The sequence below is a fragment of the Crotalus tigris genome, unplaced genomic scaffold (genome assembly GCF_016545835.1).
Source record: "Crotalus tigris isolate CLP2741 ecotype Arizona unplaced genomic scaffold, ASM1654583v1 scf7180000017887.1893490, whole genome shotgun sequence".
In the NCBI taxonomy this organism is placed as follows: Eukaryota; Metazoa; Chordata; class Lepidosauria; order Squamata; family Viperidae; genus Crotalus; species Crotalus tigris.
In genome coordinates, this window is record NW_024096704.1 from 1526101 (window position 1) to 1544405 (window position 18305).

General features: G+C 37.4%; 1 protein-coding gene across 5 annotated transcripts in view; it reads right to left on the reverse strand.

The window, feature by feature from the left end:
• LEF1 (lymphoid enhancer binding factor 1) overlaps positions 1-17611 on the reverse strand; it is a 124554-nt gene extending 106943 nt beyond the window's left edge. For 4 of the 5 annotated variants that reach the window (XM_039344025.1, XM_039344024.1, XM_039344023.1 and 1 more), the window contains exons 1-5: positions 17517-17611; positions 17189-17402; positions 16122-16333; positions 13482-13542; positions 12030-12163 (exon numbers count right to left, since the gene is read on the reverse strand). In XM_039344025.1, the coding sequence (XP_039199959.1) occupies positions 12030-12163; positions 13482-13542; positions 16122-16328 (402 nt within the window). In that variant the 5' untranslated portion in view covers positions 16329-16333; positions 17189-17402; positions 17517-17611. Of the gene's footprint in view, positions 1-12029; positions 12164-13481; positions 13543-16121; positions 16523-17188; positions 17403-17516 lie in introns of those variants that run through there. The other variant, XM_039344022.1, reaches the window with a different exon arrangement.
• Positions 17612-18305: the final 694 nt, after the last annotated feature.

Consider the following 18305-nt stretch of genomic DNA (forward strand, 5'->3'; position numbering starts at 1 on the left):
AACTAGTAGACACATAAGTCTAGAGCAGTGTTTCCCAAACTTGACAATTTTAAGGCATGTGGACTTCAACTCCCAGAATTCCACATGCCTTAAAATTGTCAAGTTTGGGAAACACTGGTCTAGAGCAGCAGCTCCCAACCTTTTCTATATCCCTCTCCCGTAGAAGGCTTCTGATATATTCTCACACCCCTTACAAAAGTTCAAAATAACGGCAAAGAATTATGCGTATACACTATAATTTTGAAAACTCAAGTTTGGAATATCGTCTTGCACCCCCAAGGAGAATTTGAAACATTTTGCTTTTTGTTCACCAATGAAGTTGCTTATTCTTTTGTATTTTAATATCACTTTTATTTTCTGAAAACTGTCATTAGCTGCCCATACTTATCCCCTAAGCATTTTTTATCTGATCTACAACTGCAACTTTCAGATGTGAAGAGTATATAATAAATTGTATAACAAAACAAATAATTTTACAAAAACATTTATTTAATAAAGAATATCCCACCTTTTACTTGAACAATGCAGTGAAAGATTTGCATAATATAAAATCATTATAAAGGTCATAAATTTTCAAAAAGTCAAACAGGATATAAAAATTAAAACCGATTTTATAACACAGACTGATTTCTGGATAAATCTCAGAAAATAAACAGTGCTGGGGAATGGGAATTAATCAGGTGTCCAAATCAATAAAGAACCAGTGATAACTAAAATTTCATAAATAAGTATTACATCAAAGCTGAGCAGTTCCCATGGGCTTCTGTAAAGAAGAACCTCAGGAAATGTTATTCATTTCAGAAAGAAATGAATAATATAACTTGAATGAAGCATATAATAGAAAGAACAGACTTCTGGGATATCCCAAGATGTAATCTCCAAATTAAGGGAATATCTATGATGGCAAAAACCCATCTCCCTATTTTATTTCAAAGAAAAATGCTTCTAAAAACTCAAAAGCAAAGTACAAAGAAAGCTTATGATTAGTGTTCTAGCAAAAAATGGGGAAAACAATCAGTTTCATTTTGGTTATTGCCAATTCGTGCCAAAGCTTTCTGTCATTACAACTGTAATTTACAGCAAAAATTGTAAGGATGCATGACACACAATTTTTAAAGATAATTCTTTTTAATAAAAATATATTTTGGAATTCAGTATTACATCATACAGACTTATCTTCTGTGCAGAGTTGTGCAGAGTTTAAGAACAGATATCTAATTTCTCTGGAGATTCATATATCAAGTCTGCAGAAATCTGGATAGCCTCTGGCTAGTAAAAATCACTTTCTTGCATGGAAGCTTTTATAGGGAGTATGATAAAGTGGAATAAAGTTAGTGGCTCTTGCTTTTAAAAATTATGTGCATGGTGAAGAAATAACAATAAGTCTGACAAACTTCTAAGTTTTAAGAGAGGAAATAATTTCTGGGCTCTAAGTAGAAGGCTGCTAAAGGACATACATAAAATCTTTCATTTTATTACATATCACTTTAAAATACACCTTCATACACCTGGCTCTCTAGCTCAAAATGCAAGCCCAGAAACCATTCTAGGACAACTGCTAGTATCAGTTTTAAAACATTTCCTGAAGGCATACCTGCATAACCTTGCTAGGAAATAGGAATGCAGGAATGCAAGGGGTGGAAATGCTAGTTTCTGCTTTGTCAACAGAGCAGTTCTTGACAACAAAAAGCTTCTTTACATAAATAGGTAGAGATCTTTCCATCCCAGTTTCAATTGTTAATATCAGGAAGAGATATAATAAACGTTTTCTAGCCTAAATAAAATAAATTGCATATCTATTTAGTTGAACTAGCTCTAGTATTGAAGATTTGATTACATGAAATTTCTCATAGTATTCTCTCGTAAGGGTGGTGTCAATAATGATGATTCTAATTCATTAATATTCCCAGTCTTTCAGAATCTTGAAATATTTGGGTTTGGATAGTTTGTTGGGAGGTCTGTTTAGGCTATTGGAGATGACTGGTGGAGTTTATGCTGAGAGCAAATGACAACAACCTTCTTTATGAAAGGACCTCTGTTTCAAAACGTACCATGGCTGTATGACGACACTCCCTCTCCACATCCATTACATATTTCATGCATGCTTATTCCAAGATCTAACTTTTAAACTTCCAAATATTTACTGTTCATATATTGGCTGGGTTCACAGATTGTACAACAACATGACAGGCTTTGTCTGGTCTTGGCCAAATTTATTTTATCCCACCTTTATTATTTTTACAAATAACTCAGGGTGGTGAATATATTCAACAAACTTTACTCCTCCCATTTTCTCCACAACAACAATCCTGTGGGGTGGGTGGGGTGAGAGAAAATGAATGGCTTTTATGACTAAGGTGGGACTTGAACTCATGGTCTCCTGCTTTCTAGACTAGTGCCTTAACCACTAGACTGAACTGGCTCTCTATTTGCTATGTTGCCCATTTTTAATTTATAGATTGATCACATTTATAGTCACCCATATCACCAAAGGTGACTCTGGGTAAAACACAATCACCCATGCATTGTAGTTTCTAAACCAAACCTTAGGATTGTAACATAATATTATGCAATCAACTAATTACTATATATTAGGAGACTAGAAAAACCTTTTTTTGCTTATCTTAATGTAGATCTTAAGGCATAATCTTTTAGAGCGACTTGCCAGATGTTTCCACCCATTCTTTTTACCTTACATCAGATTAATATGTTTAATACACATGTACACATTAATATGCCTTAACATTCAGAATGTCTAAGCCCAATCAGAGAAATATACTACTTTACTAACACATTAAATAGATTAAAGTAGACTAGTTTATTGAATGCAAAAGTTAATTTAGAAGCAAGTTAATACATATGCACACACACACTTGGACTACTGTATTTAAAAGTGGTCAATGACTGGGTTACTTCATCTAATACATGTTATGTATCCCATGACTAATATGGGAAAATGCTTTTTTTTCCTTCGGGAAAATGAATAGAAACATGGTTCATTCTTTCATATATTGCCTCATAAAATAGTAAACTGTTGCTCTGAGGAAGGTAAAAATCCACCAACAAAAAAAATATTAGATGAATCTTTACTCTCTTAACTACCAAAAGTATAAACTACAAAGGAAGTCCATTTTTACTAGAAAGCTGAAATCAATTAGATCTCTGCATCAGTTTTATTTATAACAACTTATTTTTGGAACACACTGTACTGAATGAGCCTAATGAAATCTGTATAACAACCAACTTGTACATATTCTAAAAAATATTAACCCAAGCTTATTTCAGTGAAAGAATGTCATCTCTTACTAGCTATTTCATATTACTTTGAGGTATTTGGAAATATGCCTGTATAAGCAACTGTGGACAGTGGAATAATTCTGTAGCAGCTTTTCAGTCTGCTTATATTTGATTCTTGTCCCAGCATTAAGTATTAAAATATGTTGACTATCACAGGTGGACATTTTAATAATGATATCTTAAGAAATAATACAAATTGTAAAGATTTAAGATGTATCAATTAAAAAATAAATATTTATTTGGATGTCTGAATGCAAGTACAAAAACGTCTTCTAAAAAGTATTTTGTGAAGTTATTTCCACTATTTTGTTAAACATTTTGATATTACTTTCCATTGTAATAGATAAGTCTGACAATTTTATTTCTACCCAAAGCATTTGAAGTCTACATCAGTTTAGACACAGAGGATACACCTCTGGAGAGCTTGTCAACCCCATTGCCACTGAAATCAACAAATATGGCAATATATAGTGACACTTTCCAGATGTGTAAGGCAGTGTTTTTTTCTTTTCAGTTTGTGCTATATTGAGCACTTGTTCAAGAGTTTCCAAATGCCACATCAGTTTTTGTTTATAGTTTGGCCTTTCCAGTCTTAAATTGTAATTCTCTGAGGATGATTTGAAGACCTTGACAGACATATCTACTATACTAAAGTATTACACAGTACAGAGAAAATGAACACATCCAGAATGGCAGAGTTTGCAGGGTGAGATATTCACATGTAGAACAATACTCGCATCAAGCTTTCTGTTAAAATAGCATAGGCAACAGGATGCTGAACTACATTGCCCAACCCTCTTTGCCATTGACCATAGTTTGTCAGCAGGTTGCCCCAGGTTGCTAATCCATGTGCTGCTGCAAACAATAGGCAATATACTTAGCTAGCTTTCAGGCTGAGCTCCTTGCTAATCTACTCTAAATTTCTATTCTGAAGTTCCAGATTACAACCTTAACACTTGCACCCATAAATGTTTCCCCAAGTGGTTAAGTTCTACTCCACAGAATAGATTATGAAAATCTATTGCATCATGGGTTTTTATCCTATGCTAAGGTATTACCTGGTTGTTATTAGTATGTGGCATTAGCTGCTTGAGTGTATTGTGCAAACCATAGTTTATGTCTGAACATGTGGGAACCCAGACAATATGGTTTATTTAATTAAACTATAATTCAGAATTGAACTCAGACCACAAACCTTTCCATAGCCCACAAATTATTTGAAGAGGAAATGTATTAACTTGAATAATATATAATCAAATGCATGTAGTTGGCAATTAATGTTTTATTGCCAACAACATGTAGATCCAAACAGAACTTTTACTAGTTTAACCACACCAAGCACACCAGTATCTTTTAAACACAGTTACAGATCAACACGCCTGTTTGCCAGATGTTGGGAAATGCCTAGCCAGACAGGAAGGAGGGATTAAGCAGGGAGTTAGCCTTGAGTTGTGGTGCAGCTGCAAAGATCCAGGACTGATACCTCCCCCCAAGCTCCATGGAACCTTATTGATCTATTCCCAAGAGAAGGCAAGCAGTCTGGGGAGATTCCTATACTGTAGACAGAATACAATAGTTAGCTTGAATTCTACATGTGTAGATCTGGTTGCTTGCATCTGACACCAATACAATATAGGTCACTGTAGCTCTTCTTCCAATTGTTGCTTTTAAGGTTAACAACGTAAATTCTCCTTTTACTTTGCTTCTTCAAGACCTTCTGACACTACTATTTTGTAAAGTAGGGTTCAGGTCAGGATGGTTTCTAGTAGAAACCATCTGGTGCCTAATCTTACAGTTTCCCATCTTTCTTCCCATCCACTTCACCCTCCTGGCCTCCATTCTTCCCTGTTTTTCTACAGTTCATCAAACTTATCCAATCACTGAAGGTGGGAATAAATGTAATTGCATTTGTCTAACTGGATGATCTTGCACAATAATAAACAAATAAAAACAAAAAGATATAAACAGTACATATAAACTTTTAGTACACTATTTTAGAATAACAACTGCTATAATATCTCCTTTTCAACGAGAAAGAGGCAGTAAAAATTCAGCACCACAATCAATATTTTTACGTTTGCTGGGCAATGGGGTCAGCAACTAGCAATTCATTTCACCTGTTACAATGGTTCATTTAGTGACCATTGGAAGTTACAACGGCACTGAAAAAAGTGACTTATGACGGTTTTTCACACTTACAACTGTTGTGGCATCCCAGTGGTCATAAGATCAAAATTCAGATGCTTGGCAACTGGTTCATATTTATGACAGTTACAGTCATACAGTCCTGGGATCATGTGAGAACGTTTTGCAAACTTCTGACAAACAAAGTCAATCAGGAGCCAGATTTACTTAGCAACTGTGTTACTAACTTAACAACTGCAGTGATTTGCTTAAATGTGGCAAGAAAGGTAGTAAAATGGGCCGAAATTCATTTAACAAATGTCTCACTTAGCAACAGAAATGTTGGAGTCAATTGTGGTCATAAATTGAGGACTACCTATATTTATTTTAACAAAGAAAATGGTTAGTATGAGTGAATGCAAAAACTAAAGAGGAATAAGTTTGCCTAGGGAGATTTTGCCAGAATATGAGCAGGTTCATTGAAGAATTGTAAAAATAAATAAATTGGCTTAAATCCTGGAATGTTTTACATGTGGAGGTGAAGATTGGTCGCTAAATGTTATACATGTGAGTGCGTGCATAGAATAAGGAATAACAAAAAATATACAATGTCCTCTTACTTAAACAAAGACATTTAATGAATGTTTTGATAAATGTATAAGAAATGCTTGGGATGACATTAGATGTGATCATTAGACATGAATGTTAATCTACTTTTTGTGAAGGCAATGTTATGTAGCTGGCTGAAGTCTGGAAAGGTTGTCAGATATTAGACAACAAGGAGTAAGAATCCAACAATCTATTGAAGATAAAAATAGGTGTATTCAACAGAAAAAAAAATGAACATTTGCAAATTATATAGGGAATGAGAAGAAGTACAGTAAGTAAATAAACATGTATACTTTGAAAAAAGTACATCTCAAATAAAGAAATAGATGGAGAAATCTTAAAATTAAAATTTTGGCAGTGAAATAATATGAACTATATTGTCTGTTATGATGAATAAATGCATATAGAAAGTGAAAATAATAGCATATGAAAATGTATTTAGGAATACTTTCTAATATGGAAAGGAGATTTGGGTATGTCAGGAGAAACAACATGTGCAATGAAAAACGAGTAAATGTACAGAAAATTGAACGGCCAGTGTTAAAGAAGTATCACGAAGTGATTTGGTATACACAGAGAATTTAAAAAACAGAATTGCAAAACATCAAAGAAGAGTCATTGAATCAACAAAAAAAGAGGAAAATAATAATGGAATGTATGAGATTTTTAAAAAGACAGAAGTGAGAAGACACTGTAGCATATTTATTTATTTATTTATTTATGAGACTTATATACCGCTTTTTTAAGTGCAAGCACTCTCTAAGCGGTGTACACCAGTAAGCAATGTATATATATATTGCCCCCAACAATCTGGGTCCCCATATGAAGTGATGAATGGCTGAAGTGAGAAGAGGAAGGGTTTGCAAAAACAGTAAGCACTATATGGTGAATTATATTGATATAAAATAGATTTTTTGTTTCCTTTTCCTGATCTTTAATCTTTAATTTTTGCTTACTATTCCTTACTTGGCACTTGACACAATACTGTTTATCCAAAAAAGAAGTAAAATCCTGGGCATTTATATATGCACTGGGTGAAGGATGGTCTTAAATTCAATAAACAATCATGCCCTTTAAAATATTAATATATTATTGTATGTACAGTCTCCCCCATTAAATAATTTCATTCAGTCTTTCCCAACAATGCTACCATTAGCTATGCAAGATGGAGAAGAAAGGAATTAAAGATATTTATTTAAAATGCTTATATAGCCAAACCTTTGTTTAAATCCATTATTATGCAGAGAAACACAAGGATGCATTCAATATCATTTGAATGACTCACCAGCACTGCAATTTTGTCATGTCTTAATCTTTTTAAGGTGTATGTATATGTGCATATGGGCATATTTTAAAATCTACCTGAGCTCAAAATGTTATTTTCTTAGTATCACTTGGTAAAGGACAATCTCTGTTGGCCAAGAGGTCAAAAGAAACATATCCTTTCAATGAATCTTTCCATGGAACATAAACATTGGAAGATTGCAAGGAGAAAATGCAAAGTCTTTCATTTCTATATAATCAAATTGAAAGAGTTTGACCTTTACAAAATGCATTTTCTATAGTTCTGCAAATTTCCAAATTTTACTATTGAAAACCTTTGAAAATTATCCAGAAAAAGATGCTACAATTAGGAATATGTAATAAATGTACTCTGCTAATTTATGTATAAGAATTTTTTCCTCCAAGAACAGTTTATTTTTTAAAGACTACAGTACAAGAACAGTATACCGTATATGCCGGCGTATAAGACGACTTCCAGAAGCGCTAAACTCGGCGCCAAAGATGGGGGTCGTCTTATACGCCGAGTCATCTTATACGCCGGAAATACTGGTAGTTTCTGGCATATAAGATGACATTCTAGGAATGCGGCTCAGCGATAAAGACGGGGGTCGTCTTATACGCCGAGTCGCCTAATACACCGGCATATACGGTAGATACTATAATGTACATATAATATACAAGATTATATTCTTAATTATCTGTGCATCCTCTGGCTTAAATTATTGCTTGTGCTACCCTATTTGCCACAATATGCCTTTCTTCCTTGCAATTCTTTAAGAATTATATAAAAAACTTTTAAAATAAAATAAAAGCATTGTGGTCTGAAATTAAAATTAAATTCCTTTCACCATATAATCAGGCTTTTAGTAACATTTATATTATATATTTGGGTAGTTTCTATTCACATACATATCGGATATCACTAAGATTGGGATGCTTAAAACGAAGGTAACATTCAACTTTGATACTGCAAATTACATTTAGAGCAGTTTTAAAAACTTAGTGCTTAGTTCATTTACTATTCTAGAAAGCATATAGCTCTTCCATTGAGCAAAATATTTTTTAAGTAGCGATCTAATAATTGCAACTAGAAACATATTACTGAGAATCCAAAACTACATATCACAGAATTACTGAATATTGCCAACCCAAAATTACTTAACCTTTAATCTAATTGCTTCGAAAAGTGATGTATACAGATTGGTGAATATGTACAGTTATTTACAGGAATAAAATCACATAAAGCACATGCACGTATACATAGCTCGCTTTCTTCTCTATCCCTTTCCATTAGTTCCCACTCTGCTATGTCAGGAACTGCCAAAAGGGGACCCAAAGCTATGCTCACAAGGATTAAACATCTCACTCTTAACATGGGCTACATGATGGCTTGCCTTGAGAAAGGCAGGCTTTTGCCTTTTAGGGCTCCACCTGCTTCTCCTGCATCCTTCCATAGTTTATAGCAGCTTCTTAGTAAATCTGAAGGTTGTAACTTCAGACATTCCATGATAATATGATGAATTTCAGAAAGAAAGTAAGCTATGCAAAATATAACAGGAGAGTAACTGTTAAAAGATTTTTCCAACAAAAACAGTAATCATTTTTATTGTTTATAGCACAATTTATTACTTTAGGAAATTCACTATATTACAGAGTAAGATTTTTATAGAAAGTCACAGAATTTTGAATATTTTACATAATTCAGCCTACTCAAATTTCTATATGTTAGTTGTTATATATTACTGAAAAGAGATTTTGTAAACAAGATATGATGAGGAGTTATCACATAATATATCTTGCTCATGGAGGGAACTATGCTCTGTAGCCCAATGATATGAGTAAAATTAGAGAAATCAAGATGTAGAAAAAAAACTCCTAATAGATGCTCAGACTTACTCATCCCCACATAAAACTGCAACTTTTACCCAAATAATCTAGAGTACCATACAGACAGACACTATATACAATTTATCTAGCAGAGTGCAATTTTGAAATCATCATAGCATCAAAATGTACATTGAAAACTGTACCAAAAGACACTGACACATATATTGCTGTTCTACCACACTACCACATTCAAATATAAGCGCCCTATTAGCAATATCCTTTGGCTTGACATGTTATGCAATATGCATTCAAGTGTTTATATAAGTTGCATTAAAACATATTTTAGAGAATTTTTGTATGTACATTTCTTTTCAAGAGTATTTTCAGATGATATACTCAAAATATTCAGGGTTGCAGAATTAGATTAGCATCCCAAGAAGAGAAAAAATCACCAAGGGTTGCATACTATACATGTTTTTCTCCACGTTGAAAAAATGGCAACAGAACTTTTATTAGATATGGGGAAAGTATATAAACCTTGTAATGGGATTCATTACATTCCCTGAACATGAATAAATCAATCAACTGAGTATAAGCTGAGAAAAAAAGCCACTGTCCTTGGTGGTTCAGAATTTGAACCATCACTATTTGAACTGACACTTTGGGGAGAATCCTCCTAAAGACTACTGCAAATATCCCCATTTTTTCCCCTCTCAATTTTCTCCCCAATTCAAATTACTTCCAACTCTAATCCTAACCCTCTATTCACTTCCTATATTATGGGATTTCATGTAAATTCCATAATTTTTTTAAAACATACAGGGTGAATGAAATCATAAAGAATTTTCCATCCTATCACTGAATGACACAACCTACAATAAAACAAACAATAAGAAAATATAAAATAATGACTAGCTTTTAACTATGGTAAAATCCCTAGTTCCAAAGTCTTCAAATATTTGAAAATGTATTGTGATAAGAGTATGCCTTTTTGTTTAAAGAGGTACAATAAGTAGCTGATGAAGGTAATTATAGTGATATAAGAGAAGATACATTGATCATTTCAGAAAATGAACAATATTATTATCACCTTGTAAAGTCCCTTTGCTACAAATATGTTTGATATAAGTTCTGGGAGTCTATTGCACCATACTTTCTATTTTCTTAATTATCAAGCAAATCATTAAGTGCATAAAATACTCAGAAATACTGATATGTCCAATATTGATATGATATTTAGCATTAAAATTATTCTCTTCTCTTCAACCATCACATTTCAGTTTAGGCAGAAATACAAAACTATTATAAGTTACTGGCACTCTCCAATACAGTTTCAACCTATTCATCAAGCCAAACCAATTATTATTCTCTAGAGGAAGCCAATACAAACATTTTGTAGAAGATAATATTTAACTATAAATTTTTAATTGTTTCATATATTGAATGTTTAGGCATTTGGCTTGTTTCTAGACAAATCATAGTATGCTAGTATACAACAAAATACTTCACGTTTGGAAGTATGCACATCATTGTGCCACTGATTTATCTCTTCTCAAAAGCACTGCAGATAACATTGCAATCCACCATCTCTAGATACACAATGCAATACATTCATGTTTACATAGAAGTAAACCCCACCAACTTAAAACAGGATTACTACTGAAACAGATGAGGTCATTTTTAGACCATTTCAAACATGGCACACTGCTAAACCAAGTTTGCCATTAGATGCACATTGTCCCAGATGAACAAGAAATTTTTGAAATTCTGGCTATATGATAGATATCACGAGGACCTTTTTTATATGCCTGCATAATACTTTAGGATTATATGTGCATTTTATAGATGTGTGTTAAATTCTATGTCTCATGCAACCAGGGCTCAAAATACAGTTGAAATCATAAAGAATTGTGTGCCATCTAAAACAAATACATTTTAATATAAGCTGCTTTAGTACATTACAATTCACTTCACTTTCCATCTTTATAACATTTCAGTGTATAACACTTAGTGTTATAATAATCTTAGAGAGCACAGTAACTTAAAAACTCAGAAACCCATAACCTCCTGTGGATTTTTCACCATGACTTAAATAAATTATTTAAGCAAGCCCTAAACCAACACATTGATGTGAATGAAAAATGCCCAACAAGAGAAAAATAACGTTAATCTTTGGGACCGTGAAAAATTAGCTCTTGCAGTAATTTTCAGTTTTAAAATATGTTATTGTGGATATCAAATGGATAATGACCCTAGCTTTTTGTTTAAAGTATTGTCAATACTGAATACTTGTTCCCATTTTTATATTAATATAAAGGGAAAAAGTTTGCCCAGCAAAAATAGATAAGATTGTCTTACCACTAGCCCAACTCAAACCCCAGATTTATTGGGTTTATCTAGTAAGATATGCTAGGGACTTCAGTCTCTTTAAACCTAGGTAACCACTAATGGAGCAGCCTTACACATGTTTCTCAGAACTAATCAGCTTAATTGAACCAATGAAGCTTAATCCTAAGAAAACTTAAAAGAAACCTAACAATTGCTTTGGCAACTGCCAGCATCTACAAAGATGTACATCATAATGAACATCACAAACATATGTCAATGGTTACATCTGCTATTGAAGTTATACCACCCAGTCATTCTGTACAATTTACCCCTTATGCTCTATTACAGGTTTCTGAATATTATTAAAAATGTCTGTATGCAATTAGAAATGATTCTGAAGAGAAGAATGGCACAGAGCAGGAAGGAGTCTTCTGAAATGTTATCAAAACTAAATATTTGCTCCTTGGTAAATAAAGCTTGTCTTTCCAAAGATAGCTTTCCTTCATGCATTGCATTAAAAACAACACAGAGACACATGAATATATAAAGAAAACACTTACTGTTCTAGGAATTGGTGGAGAAAGAGATCCGTTAGACATATATGGATCATTGTTCATATTTGGCATCATGATATACCCAGAATAACCAGAATAAGAAGGTCCTTTATTGTACAAGATACCATCTGTGTGTTTGCCTGTAAAAAGCAAGGGTTATTTTAGTCTGTTCTTTACATTTCTAATATAAAAGAAATTTTCATATAACAAAATCTTCATCAAGCAGCTTTAGCATTTCTTAAAGATTCATCTTTGCTTTCAGTCTTTTGTGAGCTAGGTTTTAAAACCTCTTGAAAGAATATAAGTATATAAAATTTTCGCTTTCCATACAGATGCTGTGTGATAGGTTGTACAATTTGGCTACTAGCGAATATTTCCAACCTTCAAAATTGCAGTCTGCCAGATCTCTACAATATTAAAGCGTCAAAAAAATCTGTTTACACCTACAATGTATAGAGAAAATATTTATATATGTGGCTTAGATGTGCTTTCTCTAATGATTGATATGCACTTTTTAAAATGTGTAATTCTAAAACTTTAGTAGTCTTTATATATGCCGCATGATCTGGCTTATTCTGATTGGGCCAATTAGAAGCAATTAAGGAGAAAAAGAGTTCAGGCTGGCATACAACAATACCCTGCTGGTATGGTGAGCCTGTTCATTAGAGGAGGCTCCATTTTTAATCTGCTTAATATCTAATTTAAATAATAATGGCTAGTTTGCAAGCAGTGCAAGCAGCTGGATTTAGGTTGTCCATATTTATTGACAAGTCCTTCACAATTCCTGGATAACAGAAGACATGTCTACGTTGAGGATTTTACAAGAAGCTGAAATATTTTGTGCAAAAAAATTCGCCTAACTGGGCTCAATGAAATATTTTATTTGACCAAATATACAGCAGACCTTCCTACAACTGTCTTTAATTAGCAGCACTTTGGATCTCCAGTGTATTGTTTGAATTAAGCTGATTTCTTCATCACAGTTTTGAAAAAAGGATTTGTTAACCACTTTTGTAAAGCAAACAAATAAATAAACGTCTGAGCAAATAGTTCTGTCTTGTCTTGTAAGAACAGCATACATATACTTTCCTAGCAAACAGATAAGAAATGTATCTTTTAAAAATTATATTTTTAAAAAATGGACACTGGATTGATTGGGGAAACATTCCCATGGCATAGAAACATAATGTCAGCTGGCAAAATCACAATTATAACCAACAACCTGCATTCAAAAGGAATGGCTTTGGTTAGATGGCCCACCTATACAGCTTTACTCAAATGCTGCAATAGCCAAACTAAGTAGGGTTTAGCATCACAAATCCACCATCTCAACAGTGAAATCCAGAGACCATATAGTATATATCTAACCATAATATATACTGACTGGGATCAATAGATGTATTTCCAATATAATGGGAAACTGCCAGGTTGGTTAAATCTGCTATAAACACATCTTACCTTCTTCAGGATGTTCTCTGCCTTTTTCATAAGCTTCCTGAGACTGGCCTTGCCTAGACACCTAACCAAAAAAAAAAAAAAAAAAAAAAAAAAATCACATATGATGTCTACTTATTTTATGGTACAATGGCCCCATAGTAGAAAACTGTCAATGTCCAAGTTCAGTAAAAGTATTTTTAAACATTTTACAGGACAAATAAACTAAAGCGAGGGATATCCCAATTTTCTCTTTTCAGCTATAGAATGGCTTCTGTAGTCCTTGTTTTGCATCAGATGTTTTATTAAAAATGGCATTATTGAAAACTTTAAAAAAAATCTCTCTAGTTTGCTTTAATATGGGTAAGTTAACCAATACTTTATGTAACTCCTTTAAAGTTTATGATTAATTCTGTAACCTTGCTGATTTCAATCCAAAAATATTCATGGCAGCTCTAGGTTAATGCTATTGTATGATCTTAGGAGTCATATGAACATGCCTTCAGCATGCCACGAAACTTATTTACAGACCAAACCAATGCACATCTATTCAGAAGTATTGCTATGTTGAATGAAGCTTATCATGTAAACATTAAAAAATGGAACCTTATGGGAAAAGGCCACTCAAGTTATGCTTATTCCTTACAAAAAAGGAAAAGGCATACTGTGTTAGAATTCATAGTAACCGCTAGGTATTAGCCAAATAACACTAAGTTTGTGAACAACAATCATTTGAACAGGCTCCTAGCTTCATTGTAATCAATACCATTTTGTACAAATTGATGCATTAATTTTGAAACATTAAAGACCATTCAGACAGTCTCTTTTTCATTGTAACATTGATATTTTGTTGCATGAGGGAAAAAAACCCAGGTAACTCTTATGCACAACAACAACAACAAAACCAAACGGAAGTTATTTTGTTATTGGAGAAGATAGAAATACAAGTGTCTTTTCCTAGAATAAGCAACAATTGTTAACAAATAACCAGCAATTTAGTGTTGCTGTTTTATAAAACTCAAAGTTAGCTGCTCAAAGCATCTGTCTCATTCTGCCCAATGGTAGTAGGACCAGTCCCACTTCACTGTGACACACACACACACATATATGTACCTACCCACTGATTGTGAGTGGAATTTCGGAGCTAATGTGTTTGGGACCCTTTTCCTAATTATTAGTAGGGCAGGGCCCATTGCTGCATTCCTAAAATATTTCTACGTCAACTCCTGCCAGAAGCAATAGGAGGAAAGAGGCTCTTCGGACTTACGAGCAGCTATTACTACCTCTGAGCTACCCAGGCTACAGAATAACATTTCTCTAAACTTTCAGGCATCTTTTTTTATGTAAACAAATTCAGACTTTGGGTTTTATTAATGCATGAAGCAATGCAAGCAGTCGATACTTCCTTTATGCAAATATGCATGGAGCTTCTGTTTTCCTGCAGTTGCAGTGGGCTTCTCAATTTATAATCAACTCTTAAATCTGAATGGAAATCCCTAACTGTGGTTTTTGGGAGGAGAATTGTGTGACCCTTTGCCTGACAAGATCTATTCTTGTAAACTGTTTAGAATGTTATGAGTAGGGGGGAGGGCAGAATCTGTGTTGCTGTCCTGATCATGCTCAGTTCCTCCATCTAGAGTTAAATGGTTAATACTTAGCCACACATAATTGCCTCTATGTTCTCAGTTCCAAGCCTACTTTACATCAGGATAAGGCAGGGCACCAAATATAATCACACTACTATATAGAACACCCGGCACCAAATTCAAGAGTTTGAATCTCCAAACAGAAGGGGCGGGGAGTTACAGTTCATCTTAAACAGCTGTCTGCACACAGAAAAAAGGAGCCAGTTTGGCAAAAAGAAAAAAGAAAAAGAAAGCCCAAGAGCGAAGGGAGAAAGGCTAATATAGAGGCATTCTACCAGTAGTGTCCTTGTCTCTCCTCCCCACCTCCCTCCCTTCTAAGTTGGGGATAAAGTAGCAATAAAATTAAACTCTGGGTAAACAAATCACCCGGTTCTATTTCGTCTCCTGAGCTAGCCCAGGCTCTACTTCTCAAGGGGTGGGAGGGGAGTGCAAACAGCTTCAAGCTCCGCTCTCTCTCCTCCCACCACTACGCCAAGCGCTATTCATTCATGGGGAACAGAGGCAGATCGGTTTTCAAAGCGCCGTGGTCAAAAAAAACTGTAACCCACTTGGCGGCTTGCAGCTTCCCGTTTTCCATTCTGGGCTCGCACCCCCCCCCCACTACCTTTCCTTAGCTGGCCGTGGAAAAAAAAAACCAAAACCAAGAGGAACGAGGGAACTTGAGCAAGGAAAGCCCTTTAAAATGAAAGAAAAAGAACAATCATTTTTCCCTGCTCGAATCCCCGAACAGACTCGAGGCCAAATAGATGCAAGAAAGCCGGAAAAGGTTTTCTCCGCGCTCCCACCCAAAGGGAAGCCCACCCAGAGAGCGAAAGCGGACCGTCTCCCTCCGGGCTGGGCTCTGTTGCTCCGGGACTCCCGCTGCTGCTGCTGCTGCTGCTGCTGCCCCTTGACCGCCGCTCCTTCCAGCCACTTTCTGCCGCTCCACGCTCCATCAGCCGGGGAGCGCTCCCGCTTTGCCCTTCACGCAACCAGGCGTCCGAAGTTTAAACCCACTCCCCTTTTCCCCTCTGCCTACCTCGTGCCCGTTGCTGTTGGGGATCGTTTCCGACTCGTTGACCAGCGAAGACTTGATGTCGGCCAAGTCCCCTTCTTCCTCCGGGTGGCTGATCTCGGCGAAGATCGTTTCCTTCTGGGGGTCACCTTCGTCTTTGAAGGGGATCATCTCGTCGGTGGCACAAAGCTCCGGGTCGCCGCCGCCGCCGCCTCCCGAGAGCTGAGGCATAGTGGCTTTTTTTCCACCCCGGGAATCAAGGAAGGAGGGCAGGGCAGGAGGGAGGGCAGGAAGAGAGAACGAAAGAGAGGGATAACAGGAGGACAGGGAAGGAGCGAGGAAGTTAAAAGGCTTTGGGCGCCCAGCTCGCTTTGCGCTGCGCTCCTAAAGCCTTCCCCCCCACTCCGTCTCTCTCTCTCTCTCTCTCTCTCTCTCTCTCTCTCTCTCTCTCTCTCTCTCTCAGCCTAAGCGCAGCGCTCTCCTCCCTTTTCCATCCCATCCATATCCAAACACCTGGGGGAGGGGAGAGCAAGCAAGGCTGGAGCGGAGTAGACGGCCCCGTCTACTTTGTCTGCTTTAAAAGAAGGGGAGGGGAAAGAGAGCTAAAGAGCCGGGCAGACTCGCCCCCCCCCGCCGGTTTCTGTTGTATCTGCAGCTAAGACGGCACGAAAGTCGGGCAAGTTTGCTTCTCTGAGAGACACTTTTAACTCCGCTTTTCTAACGCGAAGCCTGCGGGGGGGGGGGTTGTGGACCCCCGAGGTCCCCCTTTTCCCTTTCCTTTTGTGAAAGACGGCACAACCGGCCGGTTTCTTCCCCCCGCCCCCCCCCCGGGGTGTCTGTGTGTGAAGCACAAACGCCGGTCTTCGAGAGGAAAAGCCAACGAGCCCTTTGAATGGAAGCGTTCGGAGATACAGAAGCGGCCCCGTTGGGAAGCCGCCCAAGGAAGGACCGGGGTCTCCGCGCCCGTGCGCGCACACACACCGCGAAGGTCCGGGGCCCAAAGTTGGAGCGTGTGTGGGGGGGGAGCGGGATGCCAACGGGAGAGAAAGGCCGGAGGGAAGAGGGGAAAGCAATCTCACACACAAACACACCAGGATTCCGCTTTTGTTCCTTGGCAGGGAAAGACTTTTTTTTCCCCCCCTTCTGCTCGCCTGCCTAGTCCTCTGCGCCGTCCTGGCTCTCCCGAAGCGAACTGAACCGGGCGGCTGGCATTTACAAGGAGCAGCGGAGCCGAAAAATCCCTCAGGTGCAGGTAAAGAAGAAGGAGCGAAAGTTCTCGGGTGGGTGGAGTGAAAGGGGACGCGCCTTAAAAAGAAGGAGGAGAGGAAGTTAGCCTCTTCAGGAATTAGAAAAGCCCCCTCCCCCCCAGCCCCCAAACCGAGCCGGGTTGCAACCCTGGAGATCAAAAGGCCAACCAACCCCAAATTTCTTCCTGGTGCTGCTGGCGCGCACTCGCTTTTTTTGGGTGTGGGTGTGGGTGTGGGTAGGGGGGGGGGGACCGAGCGCTCGGTTTTAGTCGGCGAGAGGGGCGGGCATAGAAAGGTCTCCTTTCGCCGAAGGTGCCGGTTGCGGTTCTGTGGCCTCCCGGCCTGCGACGAGGATTCCCTCGCGCGAAATCCGCCGGCGAGGGGTCCTGGGTCTGTCCACGAGCTCTGCTGGGCTTGCGAGACGGGCCGCGCGAGGTGGAAAGGCAGCCGCCCACCGCGCTCTCCTCGCGCAGCGTTAACTTTGCAGTCCCTCCGCCCGCTTCGCCTCCTCCCCCTCCCCCTCCCGCGCTCTCTGGCTCTGGTGAAAAGGGCGGGGGCGGGAAGAGAGAAGATGAAAGCGAAGCCGCCGCCTTGATTGACAACTCATTGATAGATGCTCTTGAGAGAAAAAGGAAACGCAGCCCCACAGAGAGGAAAGAAGGAAAAACAACCTAAACCGGGAAAGCGTGAGGATGGGCTGGAAAGCTCGTTTCGTCTTAAAACCAACCCACAGCACAAAAAGAAAAAGGTGCAGAAGCCAGGCCAACAAAGTTTTTTTTCAAAAAGAAAAGAAAAGAAAAGAAAAAAGAAAAATCAAAACAAAAAAATCAGGAATGTCTCACCTGGAAAGTTTCACCTCAGGTGGATGGCGAAGATGCTGGGATGGGGAGGGGCGGATCAGAAAGTAGTCAGAGGAATCCAAACGCAGGGCTGGGTGTTTGTTACCCCTCGTTTGCCTTTG